This window comes from Medicago sativa, chromosome 4 (genome assembly GCF_051527215.1).
Source record: "Medicago sativa cultivar Bolivia chromosome 4, Bolivia_mono, whole genome shotgun sequence".
Taxonomy (NCBI): domain Eukaryota; kingdom Viridiplantae; phylum Streptophyta; class Magnoliopsida; order Fabales; family Fabaceae; genus Medicago; species Medicago sativa.
The window spans coordinates 53,335,190-53,351,642 of record NC_140752.1 but is presented as its reverse complement, the minus strand read 5'-3'; the positions used below and the strand labels follow the sequence as shown (position 1 = coordinate 53,351,642).

At 33.4% G+C, this 16,453-nt stretch overlaps 1 protein-coding gene across 1 annotated transcript; it reads left to right on the top strand.

The window, feature by feature from the left end:
• Window positions 1-11,430: 11,430 nt before the first annotated feature.
• LOC146929814 (uncharacterized) lies at window positions 11,431-14,723 on the top strand. The gene is made up of 9 exons (XM_085707411.1): window positions 11,431-11,730; window positions 11,879-12,031; window positions 12,136-12,258; window positions 12,359-12,496; window positions 12,593-12,676; window positions 12,764-12,892; window positions 13,098-13,151; window positions 13,236-13,328; window positions 14,545-14,723. Exons 1-9 carry the CDS (start codon window positions 11,431-11,433, stop codon window positions 14,680-14,682), a joined length of 1,212 nt encoding a protein of 403 aa, XP_085563537.1. The 3' UTR covers window positions 14,683-14,723.
• The last annotated feature ends 1,730 nt before the right edge of the window (window positions 14,724-16,453 follow it).

Here is a 16,453-nt window from a genome sequence, read left to right as displayed (position 1 = left end):
AAATAATATGTAATCAAGTGAAACTAAAGCGACATATTCATTTATAGATGATCAATAGACAATTAATTAAATCATTCACTATGAATTTCACATCAACATTAATCATTAAGCATTCAAGCATAATAAAACAACATGTACAAACCCACCATTTTCACATGTTCACAAAGTTCACCAAATTTCACCAATTCACATAGTCAAGTATGACATGTTTCACCAATGATCAAATACATGCAATGTACTAGACTCTTCTAGATGCATGTGGTACCAAATGGATTCCGAATATAATTTTACCATTTGAATCCGCCGATGTAATAAACACCTGCAATTACGTTCTTCACCATATCCAACGTCATTCCTTACGTAAGCATTCTTCACCATAGACTCGATATGACTATGAATGCATGGACTCTCAAGTAAAGACTCGACAATGCACAAATCACCGAATACATATTATACAATTTACACCATCATATAATATCTTCACTAAATTCACCAAATGTATTATCAAGTATTTACATCCACACAATCAACAAGTCATTAGTCAACAAGAGTCATCATCATATCATCAAGTTAAAATTACCAAAGAAATATCATCATGATCATCATCAACAATTATCACCTCAAAGAAACAGTAATGTTTCACAACTACATTTTGCACAAAGACGGACAACTAACCACATCATGACATTCATCATATTAAACACCTAACCATCATTGATCCATTCTTATTTAACCATATTATCATTGATACAAAGCCATTTGCATAGTTTTAAAACTCGGCTCGATCATCGCCTCGACATGGGTATTGGGTCAATGGGTTAATGGTCGAACCACTGAGTCACTGGTTGAACCGCATGACTGAATCGGATTAAACCGGATAACTCGATTATATGACCCGGTGTTAAGATTAAGTTATTATAGGTATTTCACCCGATTAGATCGGATTGAACCGATGACTCGGCCACTTAAAAACTAAAAAAAAAAAAACTAACATGTAATATATATATATATATATATATATATATATATATATATATATATATATATATATATATTAATTATTTTTGAAAAGGGTATATCTATATTTTTTTTTTGAAACACGGGTATAGTTATATTTTGTTGACAGGAAATAGATTTTTTTCATATCTATTAATATTAATATAAAATCTAAATATTTTTTTAAAAAAATTATACGAATCCCCTATAAACAATTATATGCATAAATTTTTAGGGGGATATTTATTATTATTATTATTGTGAAAATAGTGACATTTAAAGATCATGTGATCTTTTTGAAGAAAAAAATAAAGATGTGTGTTTTGCTTTCAAAAAATGAAGATGCAGGATGCCTACATATATAATCTATTTCACTTTTTCACACAAACAATCAGTTGGTGCAGTGGTTAATTATCTTGTCATCCCCTTTCATGTGTGTGGTTCGAATTAGGGGTGTTCAAAACCGAACAAACCCAATAGAAAAACCGCAAACAAAACCAATCCAAACCGAAACCGCAAAAAACCGCACTTGGTTCGGATGAATTCGGATGACTTTTGCACTGAACAGCGCGGTTCGGTTCGGTTTGCGGTTTGCATCTCAGCAACCGAACCAAACCAAACCAAACCGCAAGAATAATGAATATTACTTAAATATGTACTAGCCCAATTACATAGAGATTCAATTTTTCCATCGTTGCACCATCAGGTTCGATTGTAATTTTCAGTGATGAATTTGTTTTCTTTACTTCCCAATAATTTGTTTCATGCTTATGTTTCTTCTTAATTTTACCTATTTTGATATAAGTTTTACCTAATATTTTATCATATAAACATCAAAATAAAATGTCCTATGTTTATTTTGTAACAAGTTGACAATATTAGAGTTAATGTAATATTTTTTTTATCTCGCGATTGTAAATGCCCGATTTTTCGTTAGATTTATTTTATTATTTATTTATGTGTGTTATATGTGCGCATATGTGATTATTTGCCTCTGTGTGTATTTTTGGTTGGGAATTGTAGAATTCGGTGTTAGAAGGGTATTTTAGTCATTTTGGACTTAGGGGCATTTTGGTCATTTTGAGAGTAGGGGTAATTTTGTAATTTGGTTGAGGATTATTTTTAGTGCTTAGTGAGAGTTGTTATTTTACTAAGTGCTAGGGAGTTGTAGTAATTTATTTATTTACCGGTAGGTGACCGCTAGTGTTACATTTTACCGTTAAGTGAGTAGTAACATTTTGGGTTAAAATAGAAATGGGTTAGGCCCATTAAGGCATTGAGAGTTAAGCCCAATTAGTAAAGCCTATATAAACTCTAGTTGGTAGAGGAAATAGGGTTTTTACCAACATTTTCATTTTCATTAGAGAGAAGAGGTAGAGAGAGAAAGAACAAGAGAAGAGAAAAGGGTTTGAAAAAGAGGAAGCTAGAGAGAGAGAGAGCTAGAGGGAGGTCAAGCTTCAAGGATTGGAGCTAGAATTGGAGCTAAAGTGAAGCACTAGCTAGAGATTGTGAAGAATTAAGGTAAGGAGGTTAGAATTCAAGCATAATCAATAGTTGTAGTTAATCCCTAATTCTTCAATTAAGTGGTTAATTTGATTTTAGATGTAGAAATTTGTGCTTAATTGTGATAATATGATTATATGCATGAATTGAATGATAATTGTGTTGTTGTTGTTGTTGGATTTGTATGTCAAAATAGGTAGATATGAACATAAGTTGTTTTTGTGCAAAATTGATGATGAATGAAGTTGTTGTTGTTGAATTGTGGATGAATTCATGTTCAAATGTTGTTGTTGTTATCTTGACATATGTTGTTGAATTGATGCAATGGGTATCATCGAAATGGTAGATTGGTGATGAGTTTGTTGTTGTTGTTGAAAGTTGTGAGAGTTTGGTGAATTGATGAATTATTGATGCATTCATGATTGGTTGTTGCTATTGTTGTTGTGAGATGTTGTTGTTGATGAAATCATGATTAGATGTTGTTGTGGTTGTTGTTAGATGTGTTGTTGATGAATTGATGCTTTGGGTATCATATATTGGTGAATAATGATGAGAATTGAATGGTTGTTGAAGGTTTTGTAAAAATGAGTTGATTTGATAAATTGTGTTGGAATGGTGTTTGATTTCATGTTTGGTTGTGTTTTTGAAAGTCCTTTTGAGTACATATACCTGTAAACAACCTTTGGGACGAGTTTGGGCATTTGGGAGATCAAAAATTGGGTTTTTGGGGTGAAAAATGGTGCCAAACCCATAACTACAGGGGAATTTCGCTAAGAAACTCGCTAATAGCGAAACTGTCTGGAACTTGTTCGCTAATAGCGAAAATTTCGCTATCAACGAAATTGCCCGGAGACAGCTTTTTCTGTTTTGTGTTCTTGCGACTTTTTCCCTCGATTCTGTTTTGAATTGGCTTTCGGTGTAAACATGAAAGTTGTAGATAATTTTGTTAACTTTCCAATGGCTTTGGTTTGACTTGAAAATGATTTTTGGTTTTTGAGTTATGATGAAAATACTCCTAGGAGGTCTTAGGGAAATTTTACGAAAATTCCGCATAACTATTTCCAAGTCGACCCAAACCTTATGGATTGTTTCCAATCTTCAAAACTTGAGTTTTATGAGTTCAATTAAGGTGTTTAATGGTATTTAAACTATGATGTGGTGAATCTAACTTGTTTTGATTTGAAAATGGAAATTTTTGTGAAAAGTGATAAAGGAAGACGAACTTTGTGATTTTTATGAATTCGTCGGATTTGGCCGGTGAAACGCCAAGGTATCCGCTATTGCATCCATATGTGGCCTAGAGGTATGCTTAGTTGAGGCATTGGAACTTGTTTACTTGGTTTTGGTTAGATGACTCAATTATTTTCAATGTTGTGATTTTTGGAGACGAACTTGGTAAAAAATGTTTTTTGAGAGCCAATTGCTTATGAACCCTTTGTGAATAGATTAATATGATTATGAGATGATGCATGAATGGTTGTTGAGTGATGAATATGATGTTTGTGATCATATGTTGTATTTGTTCCTTTATTTGAATTGTAAGGAATTATGTGGAAATGTGGCAACTATATGTTATGTGGAGATGATTGATGATGTATATATGTGACAACTATATATTGATTGAATTTTGGATGTTGTTGGTGATTGTATATATGTCAAGTGGTGGTGAATTGTTGTCGATGCATATATACTAATTGAATGGTGATGAACATGTTTATGTTATGTTGTTTGTTGAACATGTTAAATGTTGATTGTTGGTGGTGAATTCATACATGCTAATATTGATGGTGATCTTGTTGGTGAATGCATGTATGCAAAATGATGGTGATGGTGAGGTGATTATTGTTTGTGTGAACATATGCATTGAGTCGAGTCATATGTTCATGCATTCATGACTGATGGTGGCAGATTTTATATCCAATTGAGGTGATTATGATGTTTTTGTTGCATCGAAGGTGACGACCTTGAGGTGATATGGTACCACATGCATCTAGAAGAGTCTAGAACATTGCATGCATTTGATTAATTGATGAGTCATGTCATAACTGAATATGTGACTTGGTGAATTTGTGTAGTGGTGAAATTTGGTGAATGTTGTGATTATGTGGATTGGTGTATATGTACATTGGTGGATTCTATTGATGGTTGTGAGTAATTGAATCATACTCTAATTGCATGTCTTACTTGTTTGTGCTTATACACTTGGTGAACCTATTTGATGATAATTAATTTGATAATAATGATGAGGTGAGAATTGTATATGTATATACATAAGATGTGGTGATTTCTTTGATAATGATGATTGCTTGCTTATAACTTGAAATGATGAATTGTACTTGTTGAGTTAAGTATGCTAAGTAAAGAATAAGGTGAGTAATCCTTCATTGATAGATAATTGATGAACTTATGTCGATGATTTGTTTAGAGATTGGATATACTTACTATGCCATGTTAATAATGTGATAACTTGAAATGTAAGTGATGGGGGATAATAATCATGTGATGCTAGTGTTCTAGGAGGGATGGTTATGTATATGCGATATGTATGAATCCATGAATGCTATGTCTTCATATGTGGATTACGTTTGATGCAATGCTTATCCCCAGTGGTTTCGACCGCCTACCTGTCTGTATGGATGGGTAGACGTTGTGCAGGTTTAGTCGCTTGGTGAGTTGCTTGATGCTGTACTTGGATAGCGGGAGCTAGCCTCCGTTATCATTTTGGCGTCGTAGTTTTAGGGCTCTGATTAGGTTGAGTCGGTGTCCTCCGTTATCATTTTGTTTTTTTTGTTGTCCTTTAGTTTTGTTGTTATGTTGGATTATTTTATCTTGAGGTGTACTCCTTGTTGAGATTTGGAGAATTTTTATGTTGACGTTATTAACCATGGCATGTATATGTTGGAGTTATTTGATTTGTATCCGCTGCGACTGTTGAGATATTATATATATATATATATATATGTTTGGATTTTGGATTTTGTGTTAGACGTAGCGTCTATTTCTTGAATATTTGTTATATTCACGTGTTTTATCGCTTTAATAAAAATAGGGCGTTACAGCGATAAACCGCACAAACCGAACCAATCCAAACCGCATTGGTTTAGTTTGGTTTGGTTTGGATGACTTTTTAAAAATCAACCGAACCAAACCAAACAGCATGCTTTTTTATCTCGCGGTTTGGATGACTTTTTTGCTCAAAACCGAACCAAACCAAACCGCGAACACCCTCAGTTTGAATCCTAGGGCATACAATTTTTTCAAATTTTGATTTTCTCTACAAAAATCAATAGTCAATGCATTTCTTCCATTGGAATTGCGCGCATTTATTTCAGCGTTAATTATTAAATCTAATAAATGATTACTTATGGCAAAAAACAAGGAAATTTTTTTTTAAACCGGATTGGAACAAAAAACCGGTCGAGTCACCGGTTTTAGGCGGTTTTTAACGAGTCTTACCGGTTTGCACCAGTTTAATTACATGGCCGATCTGATAAATGGCTCGAACCAGCACAACCTCCGAGTCCCGGTCGGACCGGTTCGACCGGCCGGTCCGAGCTGGTTTTCAAAACTATGGCTATTTGCCAGTTATCACAACTTATCCTATCGTTTTACCAAAGTTCATCTCAAGTAATTCACCAAAATAAAGTATTCATTCTCAAATTCATCAACAAATCATTTGCATATATCACATAACATCACAGTAGTTCATACTTATCAACATCATAGTTCAATTCCGGTTATTTCCAAAAATTCACTAAGTTCGTCTCATTTTTTCATTTTCAAAAAGAAATTCATTTTCAACGTAAGACCAAGTCTAAGCTCATTGTTACAGAAAACAAATCATGACCCTATAATTTTATTTGAGAAAAACAAGTTTCGAAATATTCTACGTTCTTGAACATTTTCAACTAAGTTTCATTCCAATTTCATAAATTCCATTTTAATCCAATCCAATTGATCTTCTAGTAGATTTCTAAGTAAAAACAGCAATCAAACACATTACAAGAAGCATTTAGGGATGTCCAGAACGACCCCAACTGCCCGGGAAGCCCAAAATCATGGGTTCAATCATGGGCAACTCGCCATGGCGCAGCCTAGCTCGCCTGGCAAATCACATTAGTACATGAACCCAAATTTTTTGGTTCCTCTCGGGAACTCGCCAAAAATTCACCCAAAAACCCCAATTTTGATCCCCTTTGACCCAAAATCGTTTCCCAAACTTTGTTATTAGTTAACATACATAAAGGCAATCAAAACATTTACAAACACGAATTCACAACATCATTTCATCACCAATTCATCATCAAACTCATTTTTCACCAAAAATTCATATTTTTACAATTTCATCCAAACTTTTCAGACAACACCAACATACAAACATATATAATCATATATCAAGTACATGTTTGAACAATAATCACTCAAAAATTCATGGTTTACACGTAATTGAGCAAAAATCACCAAAATAACTTATTTCAAACACCAACTATGAACTTGAACATATATACACATCAATTCCATAAAATGCAACATACCGATAATTACCCATCAATTAGGAGCACGAAAATCAACATAAAAAAAATCATAAAAATCATAATTCACACAAAAGCACTTATGAACCATAAGTAGAAAAATGAAATTAGAGCTTATTTGATGAAGTATAACTATCCCCCTTACCTCCAAGCTTCAAATCCTCTGGTTATGACTTCACTCTCCCCTCTAGCTCCTTAGCTCTAACTTTCTCTCTCTAACCTCTCTAACTTTTGTTATGAAATGTTTCTAACCCTAATTTTCCTTAATGAGTTAAGTATATATACTACTCTCCAATGGGCTAGGTTTCTAATACTCACAATGAGCCTAAAACTCTTACTAACAAATTCTAAAATATTACTACTCATTAACTTGCAAAATACCAATAATTATCATCTCGAAATAATTACCTCAACTAGCTAGTAACTTAGTAAAAATAACTATTCTCACTAAAACATCGAAAATAACCTTCACAATAAAATTACTATTTTACCCTCACTCACCAAATGACCAAAATACCCTTAGACTACAAAATGACTAAAATACCCCTTCTAAGCCAAAAATCCGCTAATTCCAAATTAAATGCAAAAACAAGAAATTAATCACCACAACACATAAAATAAATAAATAAAATAATTCTAGCTAATAACGGGTTGTTACAGCAAACATTGTTATGTGCATTCCAGGCCTTTGGGGTTGTTTCCGAACATCCCTGAGTGTTCCTTTTGTGATGTTTTAATGCTGTTTTGATTAATAAAGTTGATGGAACATCTTTTACTTGGATTTGAAATGGTTTTATCAATTTGAGACGAACTTTGAATGAGAAATGAACATGAACTTGAAATAATCGAATAATGATTTTTCTTAAATGAAATGGTGATGTTATGACTTGTCTACTGTAATGATGAACTTAGATGAGGCATATAGGTTTGATAAAGAACTATAAGAGCATATAACTTGGTTTTTGGTAAAAATGTGAAAATAGATGAACTTTGAAAATTATAGACAAACTTTGGTGAAATGATGAAATATGACTTGTTAGCTTGCAAATGACTTTATGCTCATGATAATATGTTGGATTATCATTGAATTGGTGATTAATATGCATGAGATATGATGAATTGTGTGAAAATGAAAAATAGAAGAATTTTGGAGGAAAATAGATGGACTTTGACAAATGATGGTTTGTGAATGATTGATGATGATGAATTGTGTGAAATGATTAGATTTTACTTCTTTGTTGTGGTGAATGCTTGATGATGATTTGATGATGATTTTTGGTGATGTTGACTTGTTGATGTATGGATGTAAATACTTGATGATGTAAATTGTGGGTTTTGGTGATCACCAATACTTCATGAAGACATTATATAATGGTGGGAATTATATAATATAGAGTTATGAACTATGCATTGTCGAGTCTTTACTTGAAAGTCCATGCATTCATAGTCATGTTGAGCATTTTGGTGAAGAACGTAATTGGTGGGAATTGCGTTAGTTTGTGAAGAACGTAATTGGTGGATTACGTTAGTTGATGGATCAAGCGGTAATAGATACTTCCGACATCCAAATGGTACCACATGCATGTAGAGTCATGTCTAGAGCATTACATGCATATTAGTTATGTGAAACGTGACATACTTGATTATGTGACTTGGTGAGTTATGTGAATTATGTGGTTAGTGAATAATGTGACTTATGTGAAGTTGAGTACTTGAATATGTTTGCTTGGTGATACTTGTACACTTGAGACGATGTTCTTAATATGAGAATGATGTGATGATTTATCAATGTTGATATGTTTAATTGAATGTTCACTTGCTTTATATAATGAATGATGCTCTAATATGCTATGATTGGATTGAAGATGATATTCATATGATGTTAGTATTCTAGGAATGACGAGCATGTATATATATGTGATACTTGAAATCCTAGAATGCTATTTTTGTGCTTATATCTTTTTATGTGAATATTATCTAACCCCCAGTGGTCGTTTAGTTGATTGCCTCACCATTTTAAAAAATGGTGTAGACGTGCAGGCTTGAGGACGTTCGTAGAGACGTGAGTACCCGAGGCTTGCATTGCGCACTCCATGTTTTCTTTATTGCGTGGAGTCTAGTATAATCTCTGATTAGGAGTGTCGGGATTTTATGTTTATTTATCTTTGAGATTATGTTGAGACCATATTGTTTCTGTTTTATGAGACCTGAGATATGTTGTTGAGATTTTGTGATTTCATGCACTTTGAGATTCTGGATGTATCAAAGATATTTGAATCGTTGTTTTTATTCCGCTGGGAGTTTTATGAAAATTGAATTATGCATGTTTTTGAGAAAATGATAATGTAACATTTTGAACTCTTTTGATTAAATGATTTATTTGCATTAAATATTGTTTGTGGGTTCAAGGGTGTTATGTTCCCTCCTTCAATTTGCCCAAGCATGCTCCCCATTGTTTAGGGATGGCGTCAGATAGGAAGGTTTTATCCATTCTTCCTCCATTTTCGTGCCAACACATAGAGTCGGCTAGGAGTCTTTGACTTCTCCATTTTTTTTATTGAGCACACAGTGTCGGCTAAGAGTTTTTGACTTCTCAATTTTTGTTGGGGCGCATGGTGTTGGCTAGAACTTGTGTCATTTCTTTGCTCCCCTTTGCTAGCATCAGATTGGCGTAGTTGAGTTATCATATCATACACATACAAATGATAACCTGTCCTTCTTCTTTGACACGCATGCTATTGAAGATTATATCGTATAGAAAAAAATAAACAAACAACAATGGCCACAACAAATTCCACAACAAAAAAAAATAGTCAAAACAAAGAAAATTGCTTATGTCATTGTTCTATTTAGAAATTCAATATTTGTTAGGATACAGACCAAATTATTTTAGAGTCTCGTTAACAAGTGTTTCAATGACATTCTTTAAGAAAAAATAGTTATAAAATTATTAACTGTGGCTCAAATGTTTGCTTTGGGGTGGGGTGAAGGAGGAGAGGCGTTGAAATGGAGAAGGCGGTTATGGACGTGGGAGGAAGAGTTGGTAGAGGAGTGTAGGACTTTATTACTGACAGTTTCTTTGCAAGAGAATATTAATGATGTTTGGACGTGGATCCCTGACCCTTCGACAAGTTATACAGTTAGAGGGGCGTACCGTACTCTTATTGATGGTGCGCTACTCAAACATGATGTGACTTGGATTCCGGATGACATTTTGTGGAGGAAGGACATCCCGCTTATGATATCGATCTTCGCGTGGCGGCTGTTTTGGAATAGGTTGCCTAAAGGCTAATTTATTCCATTGGGGGATTATATCTATTGATCAACAATTGTGTGTTGGCGGGTGTGGAGTGCATGAGACTGATGTCGACTTGTTTTTAAATTGTGGTACTTTTGGAAATATTTGGCAAATAGTTCAGAGATGGTTAGGAGTTTACACAACTATGCCGACAACTTTAACAGAGCATTTCTATCAATTTATTACAGCTTCAGGTTATGCAAAAGAGAGGAAGAATTTCATGTTCTTGATTTGGTTTGCGACATCTTGGGTCCTCTGGAAGGAAAGAAACAACAGAATTTTCCGTTGCGAAGAGAACAATACTCTTAGGCTTCTGGAAAATATTAAAATTCTTTCTTTCTCGTGGCATAAGGCAAAATTTACAGCTTTCCCTTATCAGTTTCATGATTGGTGCCAAAACCCTTTGTTATGCTTGGGTGGTGCTTAATTTTTGTTTTCCTCTTGTTTGCACTCTCGTTGTAATCTTTGAGCTTTCCTTTTTGGCACACCTTGTGCTGAAGGGGTAGCTGCTTGTTAATATAATTCATTTTGATTTCTTTAAAAAAAATTATTAATTAAAAAAGTCAAGCACTTTAATTTCTAACGTATCAAATGACATACTTCTTTTTATAAACACTTAAACAGTGTCCTTAGAATAATCATTGGCATTTCCTATTGTTTTTTAACAATGTGTATATTTCTCCCTAAAAAAAAACAATGTGTATATTTTTTCACCTAAAAAAAACGAATGTGTTTTTCTTTTTTTTTTGGGACAAAATCAAAACAAGTTTTACCTTCATATGACCTGGTCAACTAATTAATGTTTTTTTTTTGAATAAAAGACTCTAAAATTAATTCATCAAATCGTGAAAATACACAGAGTTAATTTCTAATGGCACCTCTTCAATCCAAACCACATTTGGTTTTTCATGAGCTAAATGGGCTAAACTATGAGCGGCCCTATTGCCTGATCTCTGAAAGAAATTGAAATGACAAGTGTCAAAATAGTGTTGGAGAGACCAGATTTCCTTTATCATCTGACCAAGATAGGATCTGTTCTTCATTTGAACATCCTTTATCATGCGAATAAGACTCTCACTGTCACTTTCAAACAAAACCATTATGAATCCACAATCTCGAGCTAACCTCATCGAGCAAATCATGGCAAAGGCTTCAGCCAGAAGAGGGTCCTGTGTACCAGGACAGTTCCAAGTTGCCGCCACCATTATCAGGCCGTTTTCGTCGCGGATAATCACTCCAATACAAGAAATCTTGCATATTGCCAGGGAACAATGCCAGGAGCAAGAACTCCTGGCAAATTTGCCAGGAGCTGTGCCAGGGAAAACTCCTGGCAAATTTGCCAGGGGCAACCCCACACCAAAGTCGTGGCAAATTGTATGGAGCAGGAAAGATTCTTGCGTGGTCAGAAAAGAGCAGGACGGTACAACACTTTGCCAGGGGTTATGCCACCAAAAACCCCTGGCAAATTGCAAAGCCTGCAAATTTGTCAGCAGCACGTGAATTGCTTGTATTGTTGCGCTTATTTAAAAAAAAAAAGCCTGTATTGTAGCGCTTCAATGACTATTCCTTTCCTTTCCATTCCTTTTTCTTTCCTTTGCAAAACTCATTTTCATTCTCTCCTCTCCTACGGTTAGTTTTCAGATCCACCACCACCGTCCATCGGTTCGGTTTTACGACCCACCACCGTCTCCTCTCTCAGACGGTTAGCACTTCTCATCTCCTCTCTCATTCGGCCAGTACATTACCATCTCCTCTCTTCTTCTCTTTTAGGTAAGTACATAAATTGAAATTTATTTTAATTTTTAGGGTTTGGTTACTGAAATTGGTAAGCTCACTCCGTATCCACAATTAATTAAGCTCATCTCCTCTCTTCTTCTCAAACGCAAGCTCAATGATACTCTCACTACCTCCTCCGATTCCAGCGTCAAGGTGGTTTTTCTTTCTCATTCCACTCTTTTCCGTATCCACAATTACCAAATTTTTTGATTTTTTAATTTTAATTATATATACATTACATATATATTTTTAGGTTATTGTGAGGATGAAACCACTGAGCAGTGAAAAAGACGAAGCAGATTCCATTGTTAACAAAATTTCCAGCAATTCTTTGTCAATCAACGGTCAGGATTTCACCTTTGATTCCATCGCTCACATTGATGCTACTCAGGTATGATTTCTTATCTAAATTGTGTTTACTTTATCTTGTGATATTATTGCAATTAATTGATTTATTAGTTGTTTAATACTGTTTATTGTTTTTCAGCTTGATATTTTTGAGCTTATTGGTGTGCCTCTAGTAGACAATTGTTTGGCTGGGTTCAATAGTTCTGTTTTTGCTTATGGGCAGGTTTATTTCAATTTTCACCTTCATCATTTTGTTTCTGTTATTATTCTTGATTATTATGAATTTTCAATTTTTGTTTTTTCAATACAGACTGGAAGTGGGAAGACCTACACCATGTGGGGTCCTCCCAATGCTTTGGCGGTCGAAAATTCATCAATTGATCAACAAGGAGGTCTCGCCCCTCGTGTTTTTGAGCGACTCTTTGCGCGCATAAACGAAGTTAGTATCAATTTTAAGTTTTATTCCTTGTTGAATCCTTTGACGACTCTATGAACCTTGTTGTTGTATCAATTAATCGTTGCGTCTCATGCGTAGGAGCAAACTAAGCACTCCGACAAGCAACTCAAGTATCAATGTCACTGTTCATTTCTCGTTCTGCTTAATTGTTGTCTAATATTTTTGACATACAAATATGTTTTTGCAGATATACAATGAGCACATAACTGATCTGTTAGATCCTAATAAAAGAAACCTACAGGTTAAATCCAAACCATTGAAGTCTTCCCTTGTGCATATTTGACTTGTGTTTATAATGGAACTGATTTGTCTGTTGTTTATTCAGGTTAGAGAAGATGTTAAATCTGGCATCTACGTCGAGAATCTTACAGAGGAGCATGTGTTTACTGTGAAGGATGTAAATCAGCTTTTGATAAAGGTGTGCTTTTTATCAAATGGATTAGCCATTGTCGAAGTAGTCTTAGTCTGCTATTCTGTAGCACTCTTTTGATGCTCTGAAAGAACAGACAATTCTCAGCGCTGCCGCTGAATATTTATCTGGTGTATGGTTGGCAAATTAAATGATTTTGTGTTATTATGCATCTATAATAAATGCATTTACATTTAATGTCGTTTTTTTCCCTTGTTAAATTTCTTGAAGAGTAATTATCCCTAGGAATTCGTGTGAAATGCTTATTTTAGCGTTGTTTCAATAATAAGGATTTGTAATACTATGTTGATCTTTTAAGATGTATTTTGTTTTCATTTCTTCAAAAACTACTTACCAGAAGTTGCCATAATTCATGCAAGAATGTTAGATAACATATGATTTAACAGGTGCAGCAGGGTACCGTCTGAAGGAAGCTGGCAACATTAATAGATCACTTTCACAACTTGGGTATGATTTAACATATGCTTGTGTATTCCATCGTTATTGTTATAGGAAAATTCTTTGTTGCCATTTCAAATATTCATACACCAGTCGTTGCTCCAGTGTTGATATCCATTATCCATTATAGTTTGAACATTTGCAACATAAAGTAATTTGGTCACCTTGTCAAGGCCACCTTGGTTACTCTGATTACGTATGCTGCAATCTTTGACTGCATTAATTTGTTTTTTTTATAGGCTAACTGTTTTTATAGGTTGACTGCATTTTATTGTCTCTTTGATAGAGTTTGAATTTTTTTCATCCTATTAGAACCAGAATTTTGATAAACTATTAAAACCTATTTCAATTTGGCATGAATCTAAATGTTAGATTATTTTGTTGCAAGTTTGTCATCCTTTTTCAGTTGTGTTATAATATATGGTAACCTGGACTCAATGTAGTTATTTTAGCACATTACAGTGACATGTTTTCATGACTGATAATATATAGTAACCTGGACTCGATGTAGTTATTTTAGCACATTACAGTGACATGTTTTCATGACTATATATAACATGCAAGTGGGTGATAAGACCAAACTAGGAGGAGACAGATTGATGAAAAGTTGATAATATAATTTACCTGCTTGAAATTCCAGACTTGTTCTACTATTTATGTAAATTTCTCTAGACAGTGCTTCAAAAAACTGAAATTGCTAACCGCTGCATCTGCTTCAGTGCTTATGCTACTTTCTCTTTTAATTGAGTTCTTAATATTTGAACAGAAGGAGTATGACCGGCAGCTTGCCGAGGCTATTGCTGAAGGGTTAACTGTTGATCACGCTTTGGCCTTTCCGACTTGGAGAAAAGTTGCTGGCGACAAGAAGAAAGACAAGCTCTATGGTACAATTTCTACCTATTAGGTACTTATGGTTTGTAGTATTTCATACAATTTTAATTTCAACGATGCTAGACTCAATATTGTGTGCTATTATTTTAATTTGCATTGTTAACTACTTTTTCTAAACCAATTAAATTAAAAAATCATTTTAAAAACGTTTTTTAAAATTATTTTTAAAAAAATTATTTAAAATAATTTTTATTATTAAAACAATTTTTTAAAAAAGAAATAAAAAACAATATAAAAACGTTTATTTTAAATATTTTAATAACGTTTTTTTTATAAAATTCGTACACAATTTGCCAGGGGTTAACCCCTCGCAATGTCCCTGGCATGTTTTGAAAATGACATGTGATAAAAGCTGCAATGTCCCTGACGCAGTCTGCAAAAGCCTGCATTGACCAGAATGTGTCATAAAAGCTGCAATACAATTTGCCAGGGGTTGAGCCAGGGCCTATGCCAGGAGCGCATTTTGCCAGGAGCTAAACCCCTGGCAGGACAATTTGCGATGAGCAGATTTGCTGGTGATTCTGCTCCTGGCAAAACCCCTGGCAAACGTCCATTTGCCAAGGATTTTTGCATTTTGCCAGGGCTTCTGCCCCTGACAAAATGCAACATTTCTTGTAGTATACCCCAACTATCAGGGTTCTGAAGATTAATGTTTCCAATTAATGTTTTGGTCGTGAGGTTTAATATATAAAATTTCTCTATAAGAAAATTTTATAATATTTGTAAATTACTTACTGGAAACGAAAAACACAGAAATTAATTAAATAAAAAAGACAAATATTAAGAATGAACAACTTCCCATATATTGTCAAAAAAATAAAACCTCCCATATATAGTTAAATTTTGAAAATAATATTAAAATTGTTGTCAATCCTATATTCAATAATATTCTCTATTATTATAATCATAAAGGTAATTCTCTTTTTTGACTGAATTTATGAGAATTCTATTTTAAAAGGAAAAAAAAGACCAATAATAATATAAACATTTCTTTTTATTTTTTATATTATGCATTTTATAACATTTTTTACGTGTTTTCTTTAAAGTATTAAGGTGATATAGGTGTCATATATAAAAACATGTAAGTGTTTAAAATATTTAAATCAAATAAATAAATATTTTTTTCTTTAAAGTATTAAGGTGATATAGGTGTCATATATAAAAACATGTAAATGTTTAAAATATTTAAATCAAATAAATAAATATTTTTAAAGTAAATTTTTCTATCAACATTATTTTGGTGAATTACTAAAATGTATTCTTAAAATGTGTAAATGGTGAGACTCTTCGTGGAGAGGACTTGAATCAAGTCATTAATACCATTTTGTCAAAAAAAAAAAAAGTAATTGGTATCGTAATTGCACGACAAGAAATTTAATTTGTAAAAATAAAGCAAATAAAAAGAGCAAGGTATACTATGTTTTTTTTAAGATGCAATGTATACTAAGTATTCTCTTCAAAAAAAAAGAAGCAAAAGGTATACTAAGTATTATTTATTTAATAATAATTTATGGCAATAGAATTAATTCATTACCCCTTTATTATTTATAGAAGATATTGACCATATGACAGCTGAATTTTTTTCTAAGTATATATGTTTTAATGAGTCAATGAAAAATTCAAATGTAATACAACATTTAAAGGATAAAGAAAAGACACTTTTTATTTATTTATATATCACAACTGCACACTTGTAGTGATCATCTCAAGTCTCCAAAACTTCAAACAGTTATCTATCACTCTCTTTGAATTTCATTGTTAGAGAGAGTATCCATGGCTTCAGT